Genomic DNA, 19,201 nt, shown 5'->3' on the forward strand with positions numbered 1-19,201 from the left:
TGTTTTGTTCGGCTTGACGTAGCGTCATTATCTGGGTCGTAGGTAGCTTACTTGAGAGGGGCGGCGCCTCCCAGCGAGGGGGCCGAGCTTCAGCTCCTTCAGGCGACACATTTTACATTTTACGTTTTTAGTCATTTAGCAGACGCTCTTATCCAGAGCGACTTACAGTAAGTACAGGGACATTCCCCCCGAGGCAAGTAGGGTGAAGTGCCTTGCCCAAGGACACAACGTCATTTGGTTGGCATAGCCGGGAATCGAACTAGAAACCTTCTGATTACTAACCCAATTCCCTCACCGCTCAGCCACCTGACTCCCCAGTCTCGAACAGAGAAGACTGCTAATTTTCTTACTATTTCAAAGCCTAATTTAACATACTTGTCTGTGTTTTTTTTTCATTAGAATTTGGATGGGTAGTTAATAACACATTATTCGGTGGTGTGGTGAACTTGAAACTCGTTTTTAATTCCACTTTACAGGATCTTTAATAGAATAAAAAGGACCGGAAGAGCCGGGTGCCTAACCGTAAATTCAATACCACCTATATCCACCGGGGCCGTTGCTTCAAGCCAAGGGGCGAGGGGTGGGAGTCGAACAGAATGCAACCGTCTGTGATCTGACGTAGATAGGTCGCTGTGACCTAGATAGGTCGGGTGATGGCTCCGCCGATACAAAACATGAGCTAAAAACGGAAGAGAAACTGTTCAACGGTTTAACTCCACATTTCAGAGCGACAACGTTTTCGCGCTTTACACATGCTTTCAGGAACCCATTTCACACGTATATAATGTACTGAGAAGCAAATCACGGAATTTGCTTTACTGTTGGCTGTTGACTCAACTTAAACATCAACATTGTTAATGGGCTTACTGTCTATATTAGGCATACATATAGCGAGTAGGCCTGTCAGATTCAGCATCTTTTAGACATGGGCCTTTTGTTCCAGTTTTAGTCTTGTCTAATATCTCCACCTAGCGATAGACTGATCCCGCCGCCTTGTAATGTATATGCCTAAAACTACAAATACCATAATTATTTCGCTGAAGGAGTAACCAGTCATGCGGATGGAAACAGAGCTGTCCATCCGCTGTGGTGCAAGAAGAAGAAAGTTCGAGGAAAGATGCATGAAGAGAATGACAGCAAAGAATGTTCTCCAAAAGATACACGGATTATGTCCTTTAAATCCGTGGATGTGGCTGAAGTTGAAGCAGCAAAGGACCAAGCACCGAAATTATGCGGTTATTTAAATAAACTTGCTGGAAAGGGGCCTTTAAGGGGATACAAACCCAGGTGGTTCGTTTATGATCCCAGGAAGTGTTATTTGTATTACTTCAAGACTCCTCAGGACGCTCTGCCTCTGGGACATATAGAGATAGCCGATGCGTGCTTAAGCTATGATGTTGAGGGGGATGAAGGGCAGTTCGAGATCCGGACCTCGGGGAAGGAATTTCTTCTCAAGGTAGTTGTGTTAAATGCATTCATTGTTTGATATTAGTTCAACAAGAAAAACATCTGACCTAGTTTGCACTTAACATTAAAACCATTTCTTTCTGTTTCTCAAATGAACAATTAGCTTGTAGTTATATGGTGTGCGGCACCCCCAAGAATTAGCCTAGCCTACTACATGTAACTGTGTCATGTATGATTCATTCAGATTGACCAATTTTATAGTCATAAATGAAAACTAAATGTAATTATTGTTTGTAGTAATAGTTTACGTTAGATATTGGCTATATCGTTAGTTAGACTTCCCTAACAGATTAGCCTAAAAACAAATGTGGGCAAATTATGTGTTCTACAATACAGAACCTGGTAGAATGACATGGTAGGATCATATGCCCCCTCACATCATATGACAGCGGTGATGATGTCAGTTGCTGTCAAAGGCAGGTAGTTTCACCTAAGATTTTTCAGGAAGTGTAATACTGTCTGGTTGGTTGCACTCTTTGCAAATACTCCAGCCTGCTTGTTTACAGATTGTTTATTGGTAGTTTCCTCCTAGAATACGTGTTTTAGGGTTAATATGTAACTCCAAAACCAGAGCTAAGAGACCTGATTCTGAATCCTAACGTGTTGTTTTTCATGGCTGATTCTTTGGAGTTCACTCCAATATCTGACTGGAAATACTTGTAGATCCTGTCTAAAACAATACAACATCGAGATCAACTCTGTTTTCCAAGATGCATTGTTTGTTTTGTTATGACAGACAATAGAGCATGTATGTTTATGTCCAGGCCCCTAACAGGCAGGTGATGCATTACTGGCTCCAGCAGCTCCAGCAGAAACGCTGGGAGTTCAGTAACACCAGGGGGTCTGGCCAGAGAGACAGCTGGAGCTCTCCAACCCTGCTCTACCCACACACGGGCCTGGTAGCCAAAGATGCAGGTAACCATGGAGTACACGCATCAACACACACACTTGCATATAATCACATAAACACAAACACATGTACAAGTAAGTCGTAGAAAACATCAACAGGTAAACATCACTGGCTGTGTTTGAGTTGGGTTCAATGTTTACACAAGGTTTTTGCATATTGGTAATTTTTTATTCCTGAACCTGTGTCAGTTATTAATCTGATTTGTAAAATCATGCAACGATCATTTGTTTCTGACTTTATGAATAGCAACAGGCTACACCCCAGGCATTTTCTCTCTCTAATATTTACCTGGTGTATGTCAATAAATCATATGAAATATTATGTTTTAATACAAAAACTATTGTCTGACAAAGGACCATGCTTCCTCTCTTGTATGTTTCCTGGTGTTTAATGAGCAATCAGTGTTTTATACCTTTTAATAGATTCTGAGCATTGTCATTGGCTCCTCAAAGAGGTGCCTCACCCCCCCAAGTCGTGTCATGTTATCCTGTGTTGAGCTTGGGTTTGTTTGCACCTCATGTTGCATCCCCAGCCTTGGCCCCTTGGCATTGCAGACCCTTGATCCCTACATGCAGCTACTGGATATATTAGGAAAGTGGAAACTGTGGACTCATTCCTTCTTTAGCATGGTATCTCCCTTTGGGAAGATACAGTCTCTAACGAGGTATGAGGTTGCTAGCATGGACCCAATAGTATTGACATAGCTAAACATTACTGGACTATACGTTATTTGTTGGAGTACTATCCGTTATTTGTTGGAGTACTGTCACTGGATATAAGCATGTTGCGTTGACAACAGTTTGTAGTTACTATGGGCCTTTGTTTGTTGTCTTTCTTCTGCAAAAAATCAATAAGGTTGTATTAATGTAACTGAATAGCAATATACAGTCTTTGTAACTACAATGATGTTACTGTAGGTATTGAAATGTAGTTACATTGAACTTAATGTAACCTTCATCTAAAGTGTTGCCATTTAATTTTAACATTTTAACACCACAGTAAACTCTTGACCATTTAAAGTGTTCTATGTAATCCTTTGTGCCTGATTTAACACAGCACTAGCAGAGTCTCTTGCTCTGCTGAAAGAGGCTGAGGGAGTGGTTTTTTAAGACACAGCTGTAACTGTAGGTTGCCATGTTAAAAAAATCTTGGAGGTGTTCTGTCTTGTACATCAGATGAATTATTAGGGGATGGCTTATGCCAGGTAAGGCCGTGTTCACACTTGACTTCTTTTTTTTAGAAAAAAGCGCTGCCTTCAGCGCCTTTTGAGCGCCTTTCAGAAAAGCACTGGGTGACGTCAAGCGCCTTTCTAACGAGAATTCTGTAACCTTAACAACGGGAATCATTCATTTTAGCGATACATTGATATCCGTTATTTTCCGTTGGTTATTTAATGACAGCTATTATGGCGAATAAAATGCAATTACTTGCTATAGCTTTGGCGTTTGTGGAGGAGGGTGTTGTTGAACAGCCAAGGTGCCGTTTATAGGTGCATGAAATCCTCCGCAGTAGGGAGTCGCAGGGGGCATTCCGCAACCTGGTCCAGGAGCTCCGCCTAGACGATGCTAAGTTCAAGTCGTTCTTTCGTTTGGACAAGAGCCAGTTTGAGGACCTCCTCATGAGGATTGGACCAGCCATCTCAAAGATGCAGACGAAATTCAGGGAGACCATCAGCCCAGAGGAGCGTCTTTACATTTGTTTGAGGTGGGTAACATTAACTAACGTGAAAGAGAGAGTGTGTCTGTGTGTTAGAGAGAGAGAACCCATGTGAAGGAGGGGGTAAAGTACATAATTGGTATAGCCTACATTATGTACATCATACACATTTTAACAACCATTTTTTTTCATGTTTTTTCACAGATATTTGGCAACAGGGGACTCATACCAGTCCATTGCTTTCCACTTCAGGGTGGGAGTTAGCACTGTGGCTGGAATAGTTAGGAGTGTGTGTGAGGCCATTTGGGACTGCCTGTTTGGGGAGTTCATGGCTTTACCCACTGAGGCTGAGTGGAGGAAGATTGCACAGGAGTTCCAAACCATGTGGGCATTTCCTAATTGCGTGGGTGCAATGAATGGGAAGCATGTTGTTATTGAGGCACCTCCATCAAGCGGCTCCTTGTATTACAACTACAAGGGGACATTCTCCATTGTCCTGTTGGCTGTCGTTGATGCCCATTACCGCTTCAGGGTGGTCGACATCGGTTCCTACGGCAAAAATAGCGATGGAGGAACATTAGCTGCCTCTGCCTTTGGGTCTGCCCTGCCGCAGGGGACCCTCAACCTCCCTGGGGATGCCCTTCTACCTGGAGCAGAGAACTTGGGGCCTATTCCTCATGTTTTCCTGGCTGATGAGGCATTCCCCTTGCGCAGAAATCTCCTCTGCCCCTACCCTGGGCACACTAGCAGGGAAAAGCGTGTATTTAATTACCGCCTCTCTCACGCCAGGAGAATGGTGGAGTGTACCTTCGGCATCCTAGCAGCCCAATGGCGGATATACCGGAGGGTGCTTGGTGTGTCACCACAGGTGGCCGAGTCAGTTGTAAAGGCCACCTGTGTACTTCACAACTTTCTCTGGCAGGGAGGCTCACCAGATGCACCTACTGGTCCAGCAGAACCATCTTCTGGAATGCAGAATATTGCCAGGGTTGGCAGCAACAATGCCAGCAGAGAGGCCATCACTGTGAGGACCAAGTTCACCGAATACTTCTCATCTGGAGCTGGTCAAGTCCCCTGGCAGAACTGTCCCCTGCACATCCCACATTCCCTTTAGTAAACTGTTCAAAACTAATTCAGTTGAGGTGTGATCTTGTGAGTTATCATTTAAAGAACAAATTAATCTGGTGCAGTGTAAGTTGTAATAATGACTGCAAGTAATAGTAAATTGTAATGAAGTAATATCACACAAGCAAGTAAAGTAAATATAATGATAGGTTTAATTTAATCAATAATAATTACAACAACAAATAGAATATACTACATTACTCTCCGAATTCGATGTCAAATAAGGCTTGTTGAAAGCGAAGCCTTGCCATGGCTTGCTTTCGAGGGTCAAGGCGGTCAAGTGTGGGTGCCAGACTGAGGAGGTAGTGTTCGTTTTCGGTGTATTTCTGGACCTGGGCTTGGTCTAATCGATTTAGTATTTGGGCTTGGTATGGTGTCATCTCTGGAGAGGCCTTCCTTTTCCCCCTGCCGCTAGACGTAGCTCTAGGTGAAGGCTTCAGGTGAGGACTTGGTGTACCAGTCGGTGAGGGAGGCGGGTTATCTGGGGTTACTTCTGACATCAGGCTACCCTCTAAATCTAGTGTTAAACTTTCCTCAGTTTGATCCTGTATGAAAATAAAAAATAAAACCCAACACAGCACTTATTAGAACATTAAAATTTTCCAGGTTTATACATTTATTAACCCCAGCCTAATCATGTGTCCATACCGGGGCCAATTGCTGGTAAAATATGAGAGTGGCTGGTAGATTTTCAGACACAAAATAATGATTTACTGTACTATTGAGTGGCTGGTGAATTTATATCTCAGTAGCTGGTTCATTTTAAAGTTAATTTCTCACCCTGGTCCATACACACACACTGATTTTCTGCAAGACACATTCCTAATAGCCTACTTAATTACCTGTCCTGTCTCTGAACAAATGTTATTTAGCATAACGGTTGCTGACTGTGACAGATCAAAATTGGAGGTGGTCTCCCTGTCATGGCTCTAGGAACGCTAGTATGTCAAGGTATTATCATTTCTTCTTGACTCCCCCCTCCGCACCACTCCTGGCCTTCTCCTGCTCGTCTCTCTTCTCCTTCCTGTGTTTGTCTCTCAAATACTTCCACTTCTTACTGCATGATAGTCCTATGATAAAAATGAAACTGGCATAAGACTACTCAAAACGGAACACACGTTTCAGTTGAAATCCAAACAAGTTAGCTACCAGTCGTAATCTCGACACCCACAGCTAATGTATAGATTGATTGTTTACAGATTTTTCGATCTATAAAGGTTTATAACTGTAAGTGTTGTCACTTGTTTAATAGCTGGGGTGGACATAGGTCGGGTTACGATATCAATCAATATTTAAATATTACATTAGCTCTATATAGTATATATAATTATAGAGCTATACAGTATACAGAATATACAGTATATGAATGAGAGTTTACGATGTACTTACCAGAAAAACCCAAAGACCTACCGATCTGTTTCCAGATGGACTCTTTTATTTGGATATTTGCGTATCTTTTATTACTCATGTCGTATAACTCTTGAGTAGTACGACACGGCAATTATAAGTGGTTCGACCGGTACCTTGTCCATCTTGGTCTATTTTCGGGGCACCGGTAACTACGGTAGAAGGTTACAAGGGAAGGTACACGCGTACCCTACTCTCCTCGTCCTGATTGGTCAGCTGTCAAAAAGGCGTTTGACGTCACCCAGCGCTTTTCTGAAAAGTTGAGAAAATTGAACTCAAAAAGGCGTCGGGCTCAGCGCTTTTTTAGAAGTTTTTAAAAGGCAGACGCTTTTTTTAAAAGGCGTCCGCCTTTTTCCTTTTCCCATAGGGTGGCATGTAAAAAGGCGCTGAAGGCAGCGCTTTTTTCGAAAAAAAAAGAAGTCAAGTGTGAACATGGCCTAAGGCAACGAGTCTAAACTCTGTTAGAGTGTTGCTGAAAGAAATTAACATGAAAATGTTCTGTAGTCACATACTGGAGCTGTTTTTTTAGCTTCTGACTTTAACAACTGTAACAATAGCATGTGTACGTCAAAAACCTCATATTTTTCATTCATGTTAGCTGGTCACTCAACTGTAGGTAGACTGTGCAGACCCATTGTACTTGAGTAGCATCGTCACAAAAATTTTGTATTTGAAAAATATTTGAAACATATATATATATATCTGGTAAAATTATTTTCCCTGACCAGCGATGTTCCCACACTTTCCAGTTCACTTCATCATAACATTTTGCACAGAGAAGCTGTGTTAGGATTCTGTCCTCAGATAGATTGTAGACCATCTCTGTGTGCTGTAAGGATACATGCCGAGTAAAAAGTAGTATTCTGGGTACAGCTCCAACTAGGGATGGGTATCGAGAACCGGTTCCCAGTGAAACGATTCCTTGGAATCGTTAGCAAAATTCCTTAATGATTCTGTCAACGATTCTCTGTGCCGTTGCGCATGCGCAAACTTTTATCGTTTATTCAGACAGACTGCAGCAAACATGGCAACTAGGAAGAAGCGTTCTATAGTTTGGTTGTATTTCACACGACAAAATGACAACAACGCCACTTGTAACGCGTGTAAAAAGTATATTTCGTCGAAGGGAGGAAATACTACAAATATCAAGAAGCATTTGAACACAGCATGGAAGGAAGTTACTGGAACGTCATGTGTTCGATGCATGCAGCAGCGCAGCTAACGTTCGCGCTTCATCTCTAACTATCTAAGGTAGAGCTAAACTTCTCAAAAGTGATCACAACCACTTGTTACTGTGTGAAGCAATTTGCCTTTATTGTGTGTAGTCGATCTAGTTATCTTCTGTCCCGTCGTTTGAAGCATACATTTTAGCTGCGGCATTCGTCTCCCATTAGTATTGATCTTATTGATCAGTTCACGTTATCGGGGCGGCGTGTGTTATCAGCAAACGTTCGCGTGTCCCATTATTAAACTGAGCATATCGATTTTTAATCCATTATTAAACTTAGCATTTTAATTGTTTAACCTTTTAATAGTCCTGTTAAATGTGCCTGAAAACGCCTAAACAACATACCCAAAGTACATTGAAAGCTGTTGTTGAACCATTTGGAGTACATGCATGTAAATGGTCTCTTTTGAAAGGTGACACTGAAGTTATTTCCCCTGTTGTTAGGACCCCTGTAAGTCCTACTGGTGTTGAGTAATAGAAGCTTGAACACAAGGAAACTGAAAATGTCTATCTCCGACTAGATTTTGTTTTGAAAACAGGCCTGAAGAGGCCTAGAGGTGGTAGGTATTAGCTCATTTCAGAGCCAGTCAAAGCCAGTTTGAGAAATTCATTTAGAACGAGTGTGTGTGTGGGGGGGTGCAGGACGCACAGACCTAGTTGGCTGTAGAGGGGAGAATTGATAAGAGAATCGATAAAGAATCGAATCGATAAGCAGGAATTGATAAGGAGTCGGAATTGTTAAAATCTTATCAATACGCATCCCTAGCTCCAACAGACATGACTGTACAGTAAACAGATCAGTCACTCAACAGCTGGGTTCTCATTTCTCCTCCAGACAGAGTTCCAGTGTTTTTGAGTGTGATCAGCTGTACTGTGCCTGGTTTCCTTGCTCCTGTGTGGTACAGTTGGATTGGTGAAGTGATGTGGGCCCAGGCCTGTAATACTCCCCATCCCTCTCTGTGGTGGCTTCCAGATGCTTTCCTCTTTGAGAAGTCCAGCGAGAGCATGGAGAAAGTCCGCAGTGACTTTTCCATGGAGATGGATACCGAAAGTATGGTGGGGGTCCAGTCAGCCAGAGGACCAGCTGGCACATCCACCCTCAACTCCCTCAAACACTGGGGCACAGAGATCAGGTAAGGGGCACTAAGGAACAATAATCTTTAAAGTATTTAGTTTAATAGAAGGTAATATTATTGGTACAAACTGCTAACTAAATATTCAAATCTACATACAGTTTATTGTGGAGGGCTAAAGACACATTCACAGGGTAACTGACCAAAATACATATTTGTTTAAGTGTGGCGCTGTGATAATTTAAAGAGAGGTTTTACCCGTGGCATATTCCATATATACCATGGATTGTAATGACATTTACAGCAATTATTATTAAATGTACATTTATAATCTTTCTACTAATGTAAGGTATCTGTGTGTGTATGTGTACAAATCAGAATCAGAATCAGAAAGGGATTTATTCGCCATGAAAGTTTGCACAGACAAGGAATTTGCTTTGGTAGGAAGGTGCATACAATAAACATATACCTAAAATTTAAATATGTGGACTAACTATACTAAGGGTACATAAACTAGCAGTACTAAGTGGGATAAATATAAGTTGCCGTAAATTACAATATAAAAATACAAAAATACAAATATTACAAAAAATACAAATGTACAAGATACCATGTTATGGTGCAGTGCAAAAGCAGAGTGTTTTAGGCAATAAGTCATTTGAGTCAGTGTGGTCCCTTGGCCTTGTTGAAGAGGCCAACAGCGGAAGGGAAGAAACTGTTTTTGTGGCGTGAGGTATTGGTCCTGATAGACCGCAGCCTTCTGCCGGAGGGGAGTGACTGAAACAGGGAGTGTCCAGGGTGGGAGGAGTCGGCCACAATCTTCCTCGCTCGCCTCAGGGTCCTCGAGGTGTGCAGGTCCTCGAGGGTAGGCAGATTGCAGCCAATCACCTTCTCAGCAGTGCGGATGATAGCTGCAGTCTGCTCTTGTCCGTGGCAGTGGCAGCAGCGTACCAGACGGTGATGGAGGAGGTGAGGATGGACTCAATGATGGCTGAGTAGAAGTGCACCATCATTGTCTTTGGCAGGTTGAACTTCTTCAGCTGCCGAAGGAAGTACATCCCCTGTTGTGCTTTCTTGATGAGGGAGCTGATGTTCAGTTCCCAGTTGAGGTCCTGGGAGAGGATAGTGCCCAGGAAGCGGAAGGACTCCACAGTGTTGACTGGGGAGTCACACAGGGTGATGGGGGTGAGTGGGGCTGTGTTCCTCCTGAAGTCCACAACCATCTCCACTGTCTTAAGAGCATTGAGCTCTAAGTTGTTCTGGCTGCACCAGGTCACCAGGTTGGCCGCTTCCCACCTATAATCAGACTCGTCTCCACCAGAGATGAGCCCAATAAGGGTGGTGTCGTCCGCAAACTTCAGGAGTTTGACGGACGGATGACTGGAGGTGCAACTGTTGGTGTACAGGGAGAAGAGCAGAGGAGAAAGGACGCAGCCCTGAGGTGATCCGGTGCTGATGGACCGGGAGTCAGAGACTTGTGTTCCCAGCTTAACGCACTGCTTCCTGTCAGACAGGAAGTCTGTGATCCACCTGCAGGTGGAATCAGGCACGTTCAGCTGGGAGAGCTTGTCCTGAAGCAGGGCAGGGATGATGGTGTTGAAGGCAGAGCTGAAGTCCACAAACAGGATCCTGGCATAGGATGCTGGGGAGTCCAGGTGCTGTAGGGTGAAGTGGAGGGCCATGTTAACTGCATCGTCCACAGACCTGTTGGCTCTGTAGGCAAACTGCAGGGGGTCCAGTAGAGGGTCAGTGATGGATTTAAGGTGTGCCAGCACCAGGCGCTCGAAAGACTTCATTACCACAGAGGTCAGGGCGACGGGTCTGTAGTCATTATGTCCTGTTGGCCTTGGCTTTTTGGGCACAGGGATGATGGTGGAGGACTTGAGACAGGCTGGCACATGGCATGTCTCAAGGGAGGTGTTAAAGATGTGGGTAAAACACCGGAGACAGCTGGTCAGCGCAGTGCTTGAGGGTGGCTGGAGAGACAGAGTCCGGCCCAGCTGCTTTGCGGGGGTTCTGCCTCTTGAAAAGTCTGTTAACTTCACCCTCCTGAATGGAGAGAGTCGTCACTGTAGAGGGGGGGAGGTGGGAGGCCTCCTGGGTGGGAAGGGGTAGTTCAAGACTGTCCAATTGTCTTTCAAATCTGCAGTAGAACTCATTCAGGCGGGAGTCGTTAGTGGAGTGGGGGGCTCTGGGCTTGTAGTTGGTAATTTGCCTGAGCCCTCTCCAGACAGAAGCAGAGTCGTTTGCAGAGAATTGGTGTTTTAGCCTCTCTGAGTACAGTCGTTTAGCCTCCCTCACCGCCTTGCTAAACCTGTTCTTCGACTCCTTGAAACTGTCTTTGTCCCCACTCTTGAACGCGGCCTCTTTCTCTGACCTCAACCTTCTGAGTTTAGCTGTAAACCAAGGTTTGTCGTTGTTGTAGCTTACCCTGGTGCGTGTTGGTATACAGCAGTCCTCACAGAAGCTGATGTATGATGTCACAGCCTCTGTGAGCTCATCCAGACTATTGGTAGCAGTCGTGAACATGTCCCAGTCAGTGCAGTCCAAGCACGCCCGCAGATCCTCCATAGCTTCACTGGTCCACTGTTTTGATGTCCTCACAGCAGGCTTACAGCGCTTTAGCTTCTGCCTGTATGCAGGAATCAGGTGGACCATGGCGTGGTCAGAGTGACCCAGTGCTGCTCGGGGGACCGCATGGTATGCTTTGCTGATTGTAGAGTAGCAGTGATCCAGGGTGTTTCCTTCTCTGGTAGGGCATTTGATGAATTGTCTATATTTTGGGAGTTCTTGAGTGAGATTGCCTTTGTTAAAGTCGCCTAGCACAATAACCAAGGAATCCGGATTTTCATGCTCCACACTCAGTATCTGGCTGGCGAGCACACGTTGAGCCTCGTTGACGCTAGCCTGCGGAGGCATGTAGACGCCAACCAGAATGAATGATGCAAACTCTCGTGGCGAGTAAAAAGATCTACAGTTAATAAAAAATGATTCCAGATCAGGAGAACAGTGCTGCAGAATCACTGTCACATCTTCACACCAGCCACTGTTAATGTAAAAACAAATACCACCGCCTTTCGTTTTGCCAGAGAGCACAGGGTTACGATCCGCTCTCAGCAGTTTGAAACCTGCTAGCTGTAGCGCAGAGTCTGGGATCAGTTCACTCAGCCATGTCTCCGTAAAGCACAAAACGGAAGATGAATGAAAGTCTCTGTTTTTCCACACCAGTAGCTGAAGTTCATCCAGTTTGTTGCTCAGTGAACGCACGTTGGAGAGAAATATCCCCGGTAACGCTGTGCGTGCCCCACGCCGACGGAGTCGCACCAGAGCACCGGCTCGTTTGCCTCTCCTACGGCGCTTCGCTGCTAGGACAAAGCCGAGGGTGGCTTTGACTATAATTCCCACTAATTCCGCCGCTGGAAGCAGAAAAGTGGGAAATAAATCCACAGGAGTTGTAGTCCTGATGTTTAGAAGTACTTCTCTAGTTAGAGAACCCCGGAAATCTTGGCAGAACACTGAATTAACAGACAAAACAAGACAAAAAAGAGCGCACCTAACGACCGAGGCAGCCATCATCGGCGCCAACCTGAGGCCAAATTTGAATGGGTTTAGTTTCCCACGATCACAGAAAAACCAGGCACTCTGCAAAGTTCATATCTTGCAAGTGTCCTCTATAATCCAACGGAGTGCGATTGACGTTGTTTGGATAAGCATTAACATAAATAATAAAAAATATTAGGCGCCAGTTTGGTTTGCTTTCTTCGCATCCCAGCCCCTTCACTCTGATTGGTCTTCTGGGGCCGAGTGCACCAGCTGGGCGTACGCCTGGGCATAACGCTATGTCCAACGTAGAACTGAAAGTTACGTCCAACTTAAAGTTACAACAAGTGCACCAGTTAGACTTAAGCCCTTTATGTGTTGCACCTGGGTGTAAATTTTACGCCTAGTGTGGAGCAGGCGTAAGTTGGAAAATCAGACTAATATCCATGGTAATTATAATAACAGTTTAATCGCACAATAAGCACAACGATGGCAGCGCGTCTTGTTTATAGGCAACATGTGGAAAGGGCATTAAAGCGAGAAAGAGTTGTCGAATCCACTGTTAATTTGATTGGTGATCGATTTCCAAGCTGAATGTTTCTGTTTGTGTGTGTTGATATTAGTAAATTTCCTCGTGACCACGCTTCTATTCTCAGTATACAACTCTATAAGTTTTCTAATTTCTCTATCAGTAAAATTTCTGTTCCTTTTCTTTTGGTTTTCTTTATTCATGGCTTGTTTTGAAGGGAGATGTACGTGCTAGCTATAGAGTGCACTTTGGATTTACATTTAGTCATTTAGCAGACACTCTTATCCAGAGCGACTTACAGTAAGTACAGGGACATTCCCCCTGAAGCAAGTAGGGTGAAGTGCCTTGCCCAAGGACACAATGTTATTTTGCACGGCTGGGAATCGAACTAGCAACCTTCAGATTACTAGCCCGACTCCCTGACCGCTCAGCCATCTGACTGGATAGGCTCTTAAATGTGTTGCTTGGCAACGATCAACGCTTTCGCATTTTCACAAGGATGTGCATCGTAAGACCAGGCGGAGCTACGACCGTGGTCTGTCAAGCTCGGTGCACTTGGTATAAATTCAAATCACAAAGTTGGACGTAGCTAAGACCGATGTAAAAGTTAAGACCAACTTTTTTACGCCCAGCAGGTGCACTCGGCTCCTGGTCTGCAACGAGTTGAAATGAAAATATAGCTGCAAGCGTCAATGAGAGGGCCAAGCAGGTCAAATTACCCAAAAAACAGGGTTCCGAGTACATATTGCAAGTTTGGAGTGAATCCATCAAAGATTTGCTGAGATACCACACAACTTCCTGTTTGGCATCTATGCTGACGATTTTGATTGTACCGGACAAATGGTTTTCGAAAATCATGAAACCATGTGATAACTTTTGTGAGGCTTGGTCTAAAGATAATCTCTCCCAAATTTTAAGGAATTTGGGAGAGATTATTTTTAAGGAATTAAAAATGGCGGCCGCATCAATTCAGTTGTTATCAAATCAAAATAGTTTGTATAGCCCTTTTTTTTACAAGCAATGTCACAGAGGGCTTCACATACACCCATAGAACTGCCCCTCAACAAACCTAAACCCTCAAGGAAGAATTTAAGAAAACTTGGGAGGAGCAATTCAGTGAGGGATCCCCTCCAGAGACGGTTGGTGAAAGAGAGTTGCAGAACACGGGCTAAACATAGTCATACATCAAGAACATCCATTGCCAATGGGTGTTGAAACACAGAAATCCAATGTTTAACTTGGGTCAGAGTTGGCAAACGGCAGTTTAAGCATTGTTAGCCACAGGGCTGGGGGTGTGTGATCCGTGCAGCATCATAGGACAGCCAGGTGGATGGATAGGGAGGGACCAGGAACTCCCAGTTGTCCGTCAGGGAGACCGATGTCCACTTGGCAGCAAGATCCAGCATTGGCAGACCGGCGACCAGGCAGATGCTGACAGCCCAATCCCCCACACCACAGGGGAGGTGTGGAGAGGGGACAGAGAGAAGAGAACAGGAATTACAGAATGCAACGAGCAACTAACAATTAAAATAACAGTAAGGGTGAGGTCCCCACCGGTCAAGTGTGAACTAGTGCAGAAGTTATCAGACAAGAAGGGATATTTGATGCAGCCCTAGACACCAAGACAGCACCAGCCCCCTATATTGGAACTGTGGTGGAAATTCTGACGATACTGTGTACTTTGAATAGTCAAGATGCCGGCTTAATACAATTTATTTATTATGTACGGTACATTAGCACAGTGTTTCCCAACCTTTTTTCAGTCATGGCACCCTTAGAAAAGTTTCAATATTTTGGACTTCACTCTACATATCCGAATTCTCCTGATTGAGGAACGTTTTTAACTCTTCCCTCAGTAGAGTCGTGCCAAAACCTTGCTGCGTGATAGCCATCGAACGGCCGTATGTAATAACAAGCTCTGATGTTCCGCTCCCATTTCCTCGCATAAAATCGAAAATAGACGGCTCTTCAGTGGGCGTGCCTTGATGAAATTAACTAGGCCTATATCTACTGCTCTGTCCAGTACATCAGAGTTCCTTTGGGAGCGTCTTTGCTACCAGTGCATCCCTATGTAAAAGCAGGGTTTCCGCGGGGTCTTAAGCAGATTGCACACTGCCCCAACAAACTCCAACAAATCCCAACATTCTAAAGTTGGCAGTTGTTGGTGATTGTCTTTCGAATGTCCAGAAAACCAATGCCAGCTCCACACTGCTCAGACAGTAACAGACCTTTTTCAGCGAGCTAATTGCTTTTTCTGTGTGTTGTGGTATAATTTTAAGATCAACGTCATTCTGCGTTATTTATTGTGTGATAATAATATTTAACTCACAAAATAAAATTATAACTATTGAAATTATAATTATTGAAATTAACATTGTTTTAGACACAGAGCAATCATTCTGTCATACCCTATGACCCGATTTTCACGTCGCATGCGTAAACGTTGACGTTACTGGACGGTTGAAGGAGAAAGCGAGCTAGTGCATGATAGCAGAGCCTGTTTAAGGAGAGCCTGGCCACTCCTTATTAAGCCCCATTGTACCGAATTTTGTTGCAGTTCCACCAGAGTTCCCCTGGGAGTGATCGCGGTCGATTGCAGAATGAATGGGAGTCTATGGAGCTAAACGGCTACATTTGTCTCTTTCACCTGATTGTCGTTGAGAAATCTCAGATTTGATTGTAGTTTTTGCATGTTCAACATGGATTACAGGTCGAAAGTTGAATAAACGAGTACTTATGTCCTTTCGATTTCTTACAGGGTAAGTCGTTGTTGCCCATAACACGCTAGCATTCTGCTAACGAATGCTGATTGGATAGTGAAGGACTGACTACGACCAGAGATCCCGCTAGATGGCATCCGAAGCAGAACCAGAATGTCAGAGCATTAGCAACATTAGCAACAACATTTGCAAAACAAAACTCTTTCTAGCATGTGTATTGACAGAGAGAGCCTAACCTGTCAGCTGTGTTGTCGATGCCTCGAGAGAAAAGTGGAAGTAACCAGAGCTTGCCGTCAAGCAGTATCTCAGGCCATACAATGTGTATGACGTCAATTACATTTTAAAAGGCTTTTTAGAACAGAAAGGAGACTTTAAAAAAAAAAATCACCCAGCGTTGTGTAATTTGTTTGCCTCCCCTTTCGAATTCAGAATTCAAATTACTACACAAAAAATTATATCCTGAGAAAAGTGGATTTTGAGGGGTATAGCTCAATAGACCTCCATTCATTCGGCACTCGACCGTTAGCGCCCTCATATGGAACTAGAGTGGAACTGCAACCAGTTCACTACCCGGACGTTTCCCCAGAGTGGCAGTTCTCTCTATATTAGACATTCTCTGATGATAGTTTCAAGTTAACATCAACAATGCATCGGTTTTTGCTACCTAAATGTCCACGTTTGGAAGAACGATTAAGAAACGAGAGTGACGTAGAAGAAGAAGAAATGGCAGGGGTATCTGGTGTGGATTTTTAAGGGGAGGAACGTTGTGGTCAATGAGGTCAACCCTCCACCACTACTGACGGTGCATGGTGCTATAGCAGCATCAGTGACATTAGCATGGACGCTCAGGATGGTCCGAGAAGACCAAAACTCCAGAAATATCCACCTCGCATGTTTGGAGTCCAACAAAGGAGTTTTTGTAAAAGCTAGTTGGAACAGTTTGTGTGGTAACAGTTAGCTGTGTAACATTAATGAATGCTGTCTTATTTGTTGCGTGCATTGATTGCAGTGTCGCTGAAGACTAGTTTCGGTTGATTAGCAACGAAGAGGCCCTTTTTTGTCGAAGATTTTAACTTTTAAGATTTGTTATTTTTTTGGAGCCGCCTTAAAAAAAATCTGAGACTCTTTAGCCTAGGACAAGCAGTCTGTCTGTGTGCTAGGTATACATAAGGTTCAATATGATTATTGATGATTGTGAACTGAAATAATATATACCTTTTTAACGCATTTCTGACTGTTTTAGTTAATTCAATCTGCTATTCCAAGATTCATTTCACTCTGTCTGACATGGTAGACTAGTGGTCACCTGCGGACTCTAACATGCTGTAGCCTGTGCATTATGTCAGTGACCGTCGCAGACCGTGCGCGTCCGTCGGAAGTGGCCTAGATAGTGATAATAATAATACAATCGGTTTGTTTAGCGCTTTTCTATGGAAGCAAATCGGGACCAAAATTAAAATTAAAATGTATTTGCAGAAATGCTTTTTCATTTTAAGAATGTGTATGCATTATTTGACTCATAAATGAAATTAGTAATCAACCATCCTATTTGCATTTACATTTTCTACTTCAAGAGTGCTCAATCTTTCACTTCATTAAAAAGAAATAGACATTTGAGATTTAATTTTCAAAACATGCCCCAGCAAATAGATACCAAAATTCAATTTGAAATGTAAAATTTGAAAATTAAAATTCATTTGCAGAAATGCAAAATGAACGAAAAAGCATTCTGAGCGGCGCAGCAGAGTGACGTCAGTAGCCACTCTTCTTCAGCTCCCTGCTGACCGAGCTACCCATCTTGTTCGGTAGGGGGCGGTGTGCACATCTGCATTGCATTACATTGCAAATGTGCCGTGATTGATTGAATTGCCGGGTCTTTAGAGGACGCATCACAGACTGAGCAACTTGATGTCAAACAATGACTAAAACAGTGGCAGAGCTACTATTAATGTGTAAATCTGTGATGGCAGAGTATGCAGTCAAGCTCTCTAGGACTTGTTCTACTCGGTCACGGGCATCAGACTCAGATATATTATTAGATTCTACCTGCTCAGCTAATTCTAACAGTGTTTGCACAATTTGAGGGAGCGCCATGATCTGTGATGCGTCCTCTAAAGCAGCGGTCCCCAACCTTTTTTGCGCCACGGACCGCTTTCATGTAAGACATATTTTCACGGACCGGCAGGGACGGACTGGGAGGAAAGATAGGCCCTGGACAGCTGCGCTGCTAATGCATGCACATTCTGGGTTTGATGTGATCCTAGTTAGTGACTTCCACACCTAATGCCAGCGCGCGGAGAAAAATAGTTTAGCTGATTTGAGCGAAAAATCGTTTTTGGAGTTTTATGTAAAATAAACAGCCGTTTTTTCAATTGACTTCAGAAACCAGCCATTGTTGAGCCTAGTTGTCATGGTAATGAGCTGTCAGAATGTTGGAGTTCGTTGGAAATCCCTCTACATTGGTCAGACATTCAGCAACTTCACTGTTGGTGTTTGTTGGCATTTGTTGTAGAATGTTGGCGTTTGTCGGTGCAGTGTGCAAGCTGCTTTAAAAAGTAAAATTTAAGGCCTTAAAAAGTCTTAAAAACGGTTTTACCCTCGTTCATTTCCAGAAACGCTGGCCACAGAAAGTTATTATAAAGTAGCAAATAATTATTGAGTCGTAGCCTACAGAGCGGAGCTCTAGAATCGTTGCTACAAAACCAGCAGAACGCTGCCCTCAGAATGCTGCCCTCAGAACGTTGGTTCGGTGTGTTGTAGTTCTTTCTGTGGGATCTTGGTGTTGGTACAGATGGGGTGATAAATGCAATACCTGCCCGCCAAATATGCCTGCGTCTCCTCACAGTTTGTTAAAGTTCGGCTACGTGTTGTAAATGGGAAAGTGTACTTTCAACGAGACATGGCTAGATCACAGCGATTTCCGCTGTTGGTTACAAGCGGTACCCAGCTTCAGGTACGAGGCTCGCTGCAAACTTTGCCCAAAAAATATTCAATTGGGTGTGAAGGCGCTGGAGTCACACACTCACTCACACACTTTCTCTCTCTATTTGAGGGCAAGTTTGTTTTACCCTATTTTCATTTTGGGAGTAAGGTTTTGGGGATTTGGCACGTTGTTGGGTGTGGAAGGTTACTAATGTGATTAACCTATGTGTAAAATTAATGCTTTTTCAATGACTGAATTCATTTAAATAAAAAGATTTTTGCAGAATTTCTTTGATTTGAATTTTGGTAATGCATCATGTAGGTCTTAAATTTCGATCTTTATGGTCTTAAAAAGTCTGAAAAAGGTCTTACATTTTACTTACTGAAACCTGCAGAAACCCTGTGTTTTGTTAGCGATTGAATGGTAATGCAAGCTAGCTAAAAAAATGTTAGTTAGCTTGGCTTTCGTAGCAACAGAAATCAACAAATCATATCAGTCGAACTTTATTCAGAAAGGGGGGATGGCGGGAACATTAAAAGTGTAGGGTACAGTAAAAGTGAAATAGAACGCGTCTTTCTGCCTTGAAGCTGCGTGCGCATCATCATCAAGACCCCATCTATATG

General features: G+C 43.6%; 1 protein-coding gene across 1 annotated transcript in view; it reads left to right on the plus strand.

The window, feature by feature from the left end:
* The first annotated feature begins 1,117 nt into the window (after positions 1–1,117).
* tbc1d2b (TBC1 domain family, member 2B) overlaps positions 1,118–19,201 on the plus strand; it is an 86,007-nt gene continuing 67,923 nt past the window's right edge. Inside the window, exons 1-3 of the mRNA XM_067234505.1 lie at positions 1,118–1,456; positions 2,232–2,382; positions 8,767–8,926. Of these exons, the coding sequence (XP_067090606.1) occupies positions 1,118–1,456; positions 2,232–2,382; positions 8,767–8,926 (650 nt within the window). The remainder of the gene's footprint in view (positions 1,457–2,231; positions 2,383–8,766; positions 8,927–19,201) is intronic.

This window comes from Osmerus mordax, chromosome 4 (genome assembly GCF_038355195.1).
Source record: "Osmerus mordax isolate fOsmMor3 chromosome 4, fOsmMor3.pri, whole genome shotgun sequence".
In the NCBI taxonomy this organism is placed as follows: domain Eukaryota; kingdom Metazoa; phylum Chordata; class Actinopteri; order Osmeriformes; family Osmeridae; genus Osmerus; species Osmerus mordax.